At 19.6% G+C, this 12,186-nt stretch overlaps 1 protein-coding gene across 12 annotated transcripts in view; it reads left to right on the top strand.

Annotated features, from left to right (window-relative positions):
• LOC108002523 (uncharacterized) overlaps positions 1-12,186 on the top strand; it is a 315,743-nt gene that overhangs the window by 226,628 nt on the left and 76,929 nt on the right. For all 12 annotated transcript variants that reach the window (XM_062077705.1, XM_062077704.1, XM_062077710.1 and 9 more), the window contains 2 exons: positions 946-1,227; positions 3,975-4,340. In XM_062077705.1, the coding sequence (XP_061933689.1) occupies positions 946-1,227; positions 3,975-4,340 (648 nt within the window). The remainder of the gene's footprint in view (positions 1-945; positions 1,228-3,974; positions 4,341-12,186) is intronic.

Raw genomic sequence — 12,186 nt, 5'->3', positions numbered from 1 at the left:
TGCTTATGATATGCTTAAATAAGAAAAAAATTTATATCCTAGTATAATATTATGTAAAAATTTTGTAATATTTATAGTTTAGATAAATTTAAATAATATCAAAAAAATATAATATATAGATATATAATATATAATAAATATACTATATGAATATATTATTAATTAAATTAATTAATTTACACAAAATCGGGATTTATCATTATCATTTTTAATTATATTATATATCTATTGTTACTTATAACTTATGACTTATTTTTTTATATTTTTGTTTATTTCTAAAATTTTATATTTATTTAATTCTTAAAAATGATTAATAATTTTTATATATAGTTTTATGTTATACATAGATATTATATATAGATATGTTTTTAATGTTTATCATTATTAAGTCAAATATTATGTTATATTAAGAATTAAAATTATAATATTTATAATATTTACTATTAAACTGTATATTTAATTTACAAAGAGTTGTATTTTATTAATTTTATTGCTTCTATCTTATTTCTCTATTAATTATATATATTATATATTATTATATATATTTATTATTTATTTTTTATTATTTGTATTATATATTATTATTTTATTATATTTATTACATATTATATTATATATTAATTATATATATATAATTAAAATTCAAATAAAATCACATAAACAGAAAATGCAGATATTTTTAAATATTTTTAAATTTTTACTTTCATTACAATCCGATTATTTTTCGAAAAAAATTCAATATACAAATTTCCCACGAAAATAATTACAGATTTTTCATTATTGCCGAGAAATAATTCGCAATTTGTGCATATTCTATGTATAATCACACCAAGCAAATAATTGACTTGGATCAAACTAGCTGTTGTGATTCTGAAAGTGCCCCTGTTCCTATTAGAGAAGGTTTGAAATTGGAGTAGCAAATCGATTAATCGTTGGATTCTGTAGTTTCAGAAAGCGTGTTTTCCGCGGCCGTTGGGGTCGGGGTAGGTGGCTACACTTGGGGTGCTCCCACGCCACCTCCTGGATCACCCTACAGTCCTGTCCCCGTGACGCAGCTCGAGCTGCTGGCCAAGAATTTGGCTAGTTTGGCTCCTCCGGGTCAACAGGCGCTCAGCCTTCAAGGTGTAGGTGTAAACGTAGGAAGTTTGCATCACGCCCAACATACCCAACACACACAGCATACTCAGCATACTCTTAATCTGACTGGTCTCCATCATCTTCATCATGGTGAGTGTTTTGTCCGATTAAAAATATTTTTTTTTTATTGGAATTGGATTAAAAAAAGTAGAATGATTTAAAAAAAATTATACAAATGAAATAACATATTATTTTAGAAAACTATAAAATTAAAATTTATTAAATTGAAATTTATAATAAAGATTTCGTATTGGAAACTTAAAATCAAGATTTTTATATATTTTTTTCTTACACTTATTTCATATTATTTGGATAAAATATATTTTTAGTATTTTTCTATTAAAATCCTCAGATTCAAAATTTTATTTTTATTAATAATTTAACGCTTTTGCCTGTAATTAGGATTGCATCTATCTGATTTTTGCATAGAAACTTGAATTTTAATACGGCTTTAAAATCAATCTCCGGAGTCCGGTTTTACTAGAAATATCTCCTTTAAGATTAATAGAACAACTTCTCATTATATTATTAACTTTCTATTAACTTATAATAAAAGTATATAATATGATAATAAAAATATTTTAAATTACTTTAAATTACAATGATATAGCAGCATATAAGCTATTATTATTTTAAGAAATATGCAATATTTTTTTAAAAATTTTTTTTTTTGTTTCAAATTTTTTATGAAAGTAAATTTCGATGAAAATAAATATTTTATTGTTAATTATATATATAAAGTTTTATCGATATGAGTTCTTTTCTTTTTCTTTCATTTTCAAATTACTAAAATTTTCAATTTTTAATTCATAATATTCTAAATTTTAAAAAAGGAGAACATTTTAAAATTTAACGAAAAAAAATTTAAATATTTAAAAATTAAAAAGTTTTGAATGGAATCCCAGGCAAAACAAATCTCTTAAATACTTCTTTCGTTTTCTATATAAAAAATATAATTATATTTTATAATAAATATATAAAATATAAAAAAATGATATAAAAAATATGAATTGATCTTCAGATGATTTTGAAAAAGAATAATATATTTTTGAATGAAATTATTAGAATAATATTGTTAACATAATCTATTGCTATTATATGTTCAAAAAGATGTGCATTAATAATATATTTTCTAATACAAGTAGTATTTTAATGTTTTCACTCTCTTTCTTTCTTTAAATATATTTTTCATTTATCAAAATGAAAATATACATATATATATTTCATAAAAAATAACAATGATTTTGAAAAAACTAAGAAAAAATGATTTAATAAAAAAATTTTTTTTCTAGATTATAAAATTATTAACATTGTGTCAAATTTTTTTTATATCAATGAACGAATAAAAACGAAGGAAAGATATATTTTAGAGATTTATTTCGTCTAAAATACTCTATGTACTCTATAACTCTATGTACTCTATACTCTATAAAATACTCTAAAGTACTCTATCTGTTTTCTATAATTATTCTATAATTAATTTGAAATAAAATTTAATTAAAAAAATCTGATGAATATTTAACTTAAAAATATCAAACGTTTATTTTCTTTAATGTTATATTATTACCAAATTTAAAATAAAATTAATTTTGAACATTATAAATTTTTACAACTGCTTTGAAAATATCGAAAATGCTTTAATACACATAAAATTTAAATTTTAAATAAATTTTAATCAACTAATTAGCAATATGTGTTACTTTAAAAAAACATCAATCTATAATATAGAAAACATATAATATAGAAAACATCAGAAGCGAATGAAGACTCTATTCGATTCATTTAAATATGATCGTCGAGATATTAGCAAAACTGTGAAATTTTTCTCGTTTAATTTTATTGATTAATTACTGGATAAACAATGAAATGAAAAGTTACGTATTCAAGTTTGAAAAGAATTTAATCGACGCTCGATTGTTGATTAATTCCACATAAATGCTAAAATAATCTTCGACCGAAAGTTGACACAAGGTTATTCAACATTTAATCGGATGTTTTAAGACTGTACTTATACCGACATATCAACATAAATTCAAACTTTAAATATCTTACATTCTTAGATATGAAAAAGGATTTAAAAAATTTTAAGGATTTAGAATTTATATGTGCTCCTATGATTCTTAATATTTATTTTCGGAAATCTTTCTGAATTCGATGTAATTTTATTATTAATTTAAATAATTATATTTATGAAAATACAGGATGTAATGTCTATTAATTGATATAATCAGACAAAAGATGATTTTACATATAATGAGTCGCAAAAGTACTCATAACTAATTTAAAAAAAAAATTTATTTACTTTAAAAAATCTTTGAAGATTACTTCTTATACCAATAATGCAATTTAAATCTTTTATAAATATATACATATTAACTAATTAGAGATTAATCTATTCCATAATTAATAAATATAATTCCATAATTCTTAAAAAAAAATAATAGTGAATAATTTTGATAATTTAAAATTATTTGAGCATCTTAAATATCTTTAATTTTTTGTAATAACAAAAAAATTATAATTTCTATCTTTTTTACAATCTGTATTTTAATATAATTTTCTATAATCTCTGTATTTTAATAATGTAAATATCACAACAAATGTATATTTATGTATCTTATAAATTGTTCAGATTTAATTGAATGATAAAATTCGAATGGTAATTCAACAATTCATAAAAGCTAAGGCGATAAGTGCCCGAAAAAGCATGTCAAGCTAATCCAATAAGATTTCATTTTTTAACCATCCAGTTTCTGAATTCAATGTATTCACTATTATTTTACTGTTATAACCAAAGATCATCTCTCTATTGATATCATAACGTTTCACGCTAACAGGAGGCTTGCATCAGAACACCTTCTCCCCTCAACTGTCCTTGGTAACTGGGAATGCGCCCACGTTGACGATCAACAGCTTCTCATCACCGAATTCGACAGGCAACGTAGTACCAACGACAGGAGTATTGCTTCAGGAATATCAGTCGCCAACAGGTTCGACTACCGGATGTTCGGTCACCGTGAATGGCACCTCGTGCCCTACGAGCTCGACCACGAGCACAATGGTAGTACAGGGAGGCCAAACCGGCAACCAGGTCGTCCAGGCCACCAACAAGAAACGGGAGGCCTTCCTACCGAGTCAAGGTCAGCCGGTGAAACTGGAGAACAAATCAACCAGACAGCCCTGTGTTTGCAGAAACAGCAACGGTATGTTGTACACTTAACCAATATTTTCTCCTTTTCTTTATTTTTCTTTTCTTTTGATTATTTGCGTTTATTAAACTCTAGCCGTAAGTAATTTTTTACAACTTCTCATATAAAATGTGAGTTAATTCTTTTGTTATTGTATTGTAAATAAATACAATGATATAATCAAAGAACAAACAAGAAAAAGCAAGAACTTGAATAATTTGAATAATAATAAGAAAAAAGGAAAGCAATTAAATTAGAATTTGATCCTAAGACTTGTCAGCAATTTAAGTTTTTATGATCACACTTAAAATGGTCTTGCTTATTATTTTTATTATTTTATTATGCCGCGTACAAAATAAATTTTATTTGATATTAAAATTTTCAATACCCTAAAAATATCTTAGAAATCATATGCATAAATGTAAATCAATAAAATAAAATAAAAAAAGGTGAATGCAATGAGATCGTTCTGCCATCGCATTTTCTTATTATCTTGTTTTATCTAATACTTAACTTAAATTTAAGCAACTTTTATCGCTAAATATGTACTTAATAAATAAATCTTTTAATACTTAATAAATAAATATTTTAATATTGAATTATAAATGATTTAATAATGAGTTAACAAATAAATCGACATGTACCAATTTTTGTATTTGTTTTAGCTTTTAAGATAACCAATATATGAATATATTAATATTTTTTATATTTTAGGATATTTTGATTTAGATGAAATTGATATATTTATATATATTTACATGATCATGAAAATCAAGATGATAAATTTTTATTTGCAATATTTCTTTCAAATCTTTAAATGCGAAAATTTTTGTTATCTTTTCCAAAATGAAATTTTTTAATACGATAGAACGAATACAATAGATTGTGGATAATTTAATTTATAAAAAAAAATATATGTAATTTTATTTATAAGAAAATCTTATTTTTTTAGGTTTTATCAATAAAAATTGTATTAATTCTTATGAAAATTTTAAAACTCGAAAATATCGGATAGTTAAAATCTAATCCATAAGATAAATAAATTATGAATTATCTTAACAAAAAAAATAATTTTTTAATTTGTTTTAAAGAGAAATTTTGAATCTAATCATTTCTTTCGATTCTAGATTTAGTATTAAAATTTATTTGAATTCTATAGACAGAACTTCGTATCAAAATATTCGTGTGACTTCAGACTTTGAACTTGGTTATTAGCATACAATAAGCAATTCCTAAATATATATATTATTCTAGTGAAACAAAAGTCCAATTCTCAATTATATTCTAGCATTTAACATTTTAATCTAAATTTATGATAGTACATCAAATAGTTCGAAGTGATTTCTCATGAGTTGAGAGAAATTCGAAAGTAGATTGGTTAAGAGAATCCAGTGGAACAGGATCTGTTTCAGACTCTAGTCATTTTTCGTTTCTTTATTGGAATTGATGTCGGATAGTTGTTAGTTACGAAAGACAAAATCATTGGTTTCTAGATTAGCTTAACCGCCAATCAAAGGATGCTTTGGAAATTGTGAAATATTGATTTTCGTTGATACAATAATTCTTGGACAACGAATATCCAATACAGTTTTTGATTTATAGGAGTTTGATTCAGTTTTCATTTAGTGATGTTTGAGACGATAGAAAGATAGATAAATCGAGTTGAATTTGGATTGATAGAAAAATGCGTATAAGAAATGAAATTTTAAAATAAGCGTAAAATATATAAGCGTAGAAAATATGTATCATGTTTCAGAAAGAAATATATTTGCTCATTTTTAATAAGAAATTATATATACTATGTTTTGATCCATTTATTGTTTATTTATTTCAAGAAATAAATTTTATATATATTTTATATAAAATTTTTTATAATTGAAATAAAATTATAATTTTTTTTGTCATACGTTTCTTATCTTATTTTTTTCTTTTATTTTTGTAGCCTAAAGAAGATTATTCAAAATAATTCTTATCTCATAAACATAAATTTATTCGAAGAAGCATTATTCAAATTCACCTATTATTCACTTAAAGTTAAATTTTTTTGATCTTAAATTTTTATAAAACATTGCTAATAATCTATGATATTGATGCGATATTAAGCTTATTAAAAAAAATATAAATGATATTAGAAATAAAATTATTATAATGACAATGAACATAAAACTTCTGAACTGAAATTGAACTTAAAAAAAAAATAAAGCGATTATTTTAAAAATTCCATATTTTACATTTAGTGTAATAAAAAATGATAAAAAATTACAAAAAAATAAAAAACTTACTTTATTCCAATTATATATGTGAAAATTTTATTTTTAAATAAATCAAACTAGTACACATAATATTTTTAATTTTTAATTTAACTTTCCTTTTAAAATAATAAATCAATATTGTCTTAGTACAATTTTTTTTAAAGCAGTAATTTTTTTTATAAAATATTAATATATTAAACATTAAAATTATAAAATTAACTTTTTAATTGTATTTTTAATATCAGAAATTCAAAATATTTCTAAAAAAAAGCATTAATATTTTTTGAAATCTTCAATAACTTAATTTATATAAATACTATTCATAGTTTATGTTAAAAGTTTCAAAATTTTTCCAAATATAAAATTTCAAAAAATATCAATAAATTTTCGATTTATTCTCAATATATTTCACTTTTAAGTATTTAACATATTCAGAAACGCGGCAGAATCTGATTCTAGGCCATTGTCCAATTAATTCTAGAGGATTGGCTACACTGTAATTCTATCGAAACGGTTCTAGCCACGGACAAAGATTAACATAAATCATGATATGCTGTTCGTTGCCAAATTTAAGGCTAGATTTGTCGTGCAGTTTGCGTATCTTGGCCAAACAAATGCATCAGAGAGTTACACATATCTAAAGGACAAGAAAATATGTATTTTTTTCTTTAAATATGATTTCAAAAATAAATTTTTTATTATAAATGACATTGTATGTACAGAATTATTTTTATTGATGAATCGAAAAAAAAGATTTTAATACACATTTATACAATGTAATATTATATTTTAATAGGTTTTATTTGAGAAAAATCAATATAATATGTGATAATTATAATTGTATTATAAATGTACTAAATATTAATAATAAAATTAATATCTTACATTAAAATTAAAATTAATTTGAAATTAAATTTTCATATAAAATTCAAATTAAATAAATTTATAAATTTATATTGAATAAAAATTAAAAAAATTTATTAAATTTTTAGTAGAATAAAAATATTATAATAAAAAACTTTGTAATGATAGTCATTAAAAAAAATGATATATTTTTGTTAATTAAAAAAAAAACAAAGCAATATTATTTCATATTTTCTATTAATTTTAATTTCAAATCTGGAAAAATATATATGCTATAAGTTATTATAATATTAAATTTATATTTCTATTAAATATTATTCTATTATTCTATTATTTCTATTTTAAATATTATTTTTCTGAAAATGACATTTTTTCAATTAAATTGAGAAGTAATGAATTGAGATTTTGGTAATAATTATTAATTTTATGATATATATATTAGTTTTATGATACATATATTTCTTTAAATTAAATACTATATTTCTTTAAATTAAATACTAGAAAATTATCTGAAAATATTTTTCATAATTATAAAAATTTTTTATTCTAAAATTATTCTAAAATTTTTTTTTTTAATTTTATTAAAAGATTTATATATATATTCGACAATATTAAGATATATTTATTCGACAAAATTTTTTAAAATAATTTTCTCAATTATATTACATTTTTATTCAAATAATATCATTTTTTTATCAATTCGGTAATTCTGCTAAATTTGTTTTATATAATGTGTAATTCGCCGAAAATTGTATGAATATATTATTATAACAAAAATTAGATTTAAAGATGCTATCTATATAGTTTTATATCGAAAACTTGGAATTTTATTATAAGTCTCAGAATTTCGATTTTTTTACAGAAATTTTTCAAATTGGTAAAAAATATTATACAATATTATATAGGATATCTGGTAATTGTACAAGCGAACAGAAAATATATGTATAAAAATAAATAGAAAAAAAAAATATTTTTTTCGTTTAAAGATTTCATTTTTAAATAAATTATGATTGAAGATTTTTCAAATACAAATAAAATATGTATTAATTTCTGATTAAATTATTGATGGAGATTATTCTATATGAATAAACAAATAAAAAAATAAGAAAATATTTCCAAAAAAATTGAATTTGGAAATTCGTCTATTATTTATTTTGTTTATTAATTATTTCTTGATTGTATATTGTATATATAAAATCTCAATTTTCTTAAAAATTAAAAACATTTAAAAGATAAAATTTTATTTTAGATTTTTTATTGTATGTATATATATTTAGTGGAGAATTGATTTTAAAAACAAAAATAAAAACAAAAATTACTAGAAAAATATTCATTGAAGATTCATTATTTATTAAATTAAATTTATTAAATAAGCAATTTAAATTTGCATTAGATAACATAAAGTGGATAAAATAACATAAAGCAAGATTGCGATATAACAAAGATAAAAATGTTTTATTTTATCTGGATCTTGCTTACTTAGTCTAATACAAATTTAATTATTTATAATTTAATAAATATGTTTCAAACAACATTTTTTATACTAATTTTTGTATTTATTTTGACTTTTAGAATCGATCTTCTAAAGATATTCCTTGAATATTAATATTTTATATTAATATTTTATATATTCGATTAGTCAAAAATTTGTGATTACATAAGAAAACTATTACGCGAATTTAAATTAAGCGATTATGTATTGAAGAATATTAATATAAAGATTATTTTTTTTCAGTTTTTAGAATAATATTTACAAATATATGAATATTTTTTTAAAGATTAAAATTAACATTTAACACATCTATAAAAAAATTATTAACATTATATAATATTCCTTATATAATTTTTTACAAAACATTTTTTTCGTAACTTTTTTCTCTAAAAAAAATAATTCATTATATTTAAAATAGATACTATAAATGTGAAATAGATTTAAATAAATAATATTCTTGTGTTTGTATCATATCTTTTTATTTTCGTTAACAGATAGCATTTTTATATCATCTAAATATGATCTTTTTTAATATTATTTTTTGTTTCTTTCTATCGTATAAAAGATATAATCCGATAATCCAATATATTTGTTATTGCGGAATTCTTTGCCATTCCAGATTATTGGAATTCTACTTTCTAATATATCAATCGATATAGTTGCATTCTATAAAAAAATCTGGATTAAATTATTTATAACAAAATATTATTAGTTTAAGAAATATTGCAATTTTAATTTTTTTAGAACATAAAAGAAGAATAAAATATATACAAGGATCTTTTTTATATTTTATAAATTAAATTTAAAAAGTTGATGAAATTAAATTAAAATATTTTTTGAATTAGTGGTTTTGTACCATAAGTATTTTTAATAATTTTTTTTTGAACATGACCATGAATCTTTTTACTTAAATTTTTTTCTAAAAAAAATTTAATCTTTATATTTTATCAAATTCACTCTTTAAAAAATTATATTACATATGTTTCAAAACAAAGCAATTTAATTATTCATTTAAAATATTTTTCGAATGACTAAGAGTTCGAAAGATAGTAATTGTATTTATAGATTAAAATAATCTATATAATTGTCTATAATTTATGAAAATCTAATGTTGAAACATTTATTTAGCATATTGTCTATTAATGTGTACTAATATCTACTAATGTTAGAATATAATGAAGTATTAGCATATACTCCTTTAAGAAACATTTTTTTCAACTTAAAAATCAATTCTAAAAGTATTTATAAAAAAATGTTATTCAATAATTCTTTTTCACATTCAATTTCAATAATTTATCTCTAGTATAAAATAATGATTTCTTAAAAGTTTTTATATTTTTCTTTCATCATTAGCGAAATTGATAAAAAACTTCAAAATACGTATAAATGCATCAAAACTTCGAAAAATCAGATTTGATTGCTGACCTCGCTCGAGATCTTATTGCATCTGCATTATTGACGAAGGATAAGTTAGAATGTTCTTTGTTTGAAGGGCTTCTTTGATGGCAGCGTTAATTACAGACAGTGATCTTAATGCTTCATTTCCGGGATAAAACTTAATCGTTCTGAGAAGAATGTAAAGAATATAAATGGATTAGAGAAGAAAGCAGAACTCTCGATAAGGGCAGGCATTTTAAAAAGAAAACTAACTATAACTGGATTAAAAAATATAGGAAATAAAATCATCATAGACAACAATCATCAATTAAATTATTTATCCTTAAATATATTAATTCATATTTAAAAATCTAAAATATTTAAAAGTATAATATATATATATATTAACAATAATTATTAAAAATCTTTTATAATAAAAAATTATTAATCTAATTTTTAGATTTTGAAAAATTGTATTTTAAATTTATTTATAATTATATTTATAGATTATAAATTATATAATAAATTATTTTAAATTTTACAATTTTTTTATTATATAAAATATTATTTTTATATTAATAATATCGTGAACTGATGAATTCGGATTTATTAATAATTGTTTTTAATCAGATCTTGAAAAATTGTATATTTTAAATTTTACAATTTTTTTATTATATAAAATATTATTTTTATATTAATAATATTGTGAACTGATGAATTCAGATTTATTAATAATTGTTTTTAATCAAATCTTGAAAAATTGTATATTTTAAATTTTACAGTTTTTTTATAAAATATTATTTTTATATTAATATTGTGAACCAATGAATTAGGATTTATTAATAATTGTTCTTAATCAGTGTGTTCTAATGTTCTTCTTTAAAAAATTATTTTTTGAAACACAAATGTTAGACTATTTAAAAATTTGCAAAATAAATAAATATAATAAATAATAATTTTATTAATAATAAATAATAATTTCTAATAATAATAATCTTATAATAAAAACTTTATGTTTTTAACGATTTTGATAAATTTGTAAATTTTTCTTATTAATTAATTTTCTTATTATTAAAATGTTTCGTAACTTCGAAAATATTAAGAATTACTAATTTAGAAGATATTTAAATTTTATTATTAAATATTAATTTAATAACATTTTATTTATATAAATAATTATAACTATAATTTTTAATTGTATAACGCCTTTGTTAATTAAATTTTAAAGAGCTTTAACAAAAATTTGAAAAGAATTGTTTAAATATATATTTTAAATATTTATAAGTAATATTTATCATAAAATATTATTATAAATATTTTTAACTATTATCAAAATTTTTAAAGAAAATTTTTCAATGAATGAAAAAGAATAGAAAAATAAAAATTTGTATGAGTGATATATGAATGATAAATGAGAGAATGAAAACTTCAGTAAAAAATTAATCACGTATAAGTTTCATCATAAATATTCTTTGAACAGATTTTGTACACTTGTCAAAATGTTTTATTAATATTTAGTTTAAATGATTTTTTTTTAAATCTTAAAAGATATTTAAAATATATTCATAATCATATAGACAATAAAACAATAAAAATAGTAATAAAAATATAATGTAAAATATTTAGAATTGTGGATATATCATATTATATTATATTATATTTATCAGCAATCGAAATTCATCATGTTTAATTATATTCACAGAAATAATAAAATCAAACAAACAAATATTAAATCAAAAAGAACAATAAGTAATAATTTAAAAAAGAATATTATTTTTAAATATTAAATATAAAATATAATATTATTTTTTAAGAAATATAAAGATAATAAATATATAAGTAATAAATATGTAAATTATCTTTAAAATATACATTA

The sequence above is a fragment of the Apis cerana genome, linkage group LG7, assembly GCF_029169275.1.
Source record: "Apis cerana isolate GH-2021 linkage group LG7, AcerK_1.0, whole genome shotgun sequence".
Taxonomy (NCBI): domain Eukaryota; kingdom Metazoa; phylum Arthropoda; class Insecta; order Hymenoptera; family Apidae; genus Apis; species Apis cerana.
The sequence above is the reverse complement of the archived record's forward strand: the minus strand, read 5'-3'. Positions and strand labels throughout refer to the sequence as shown.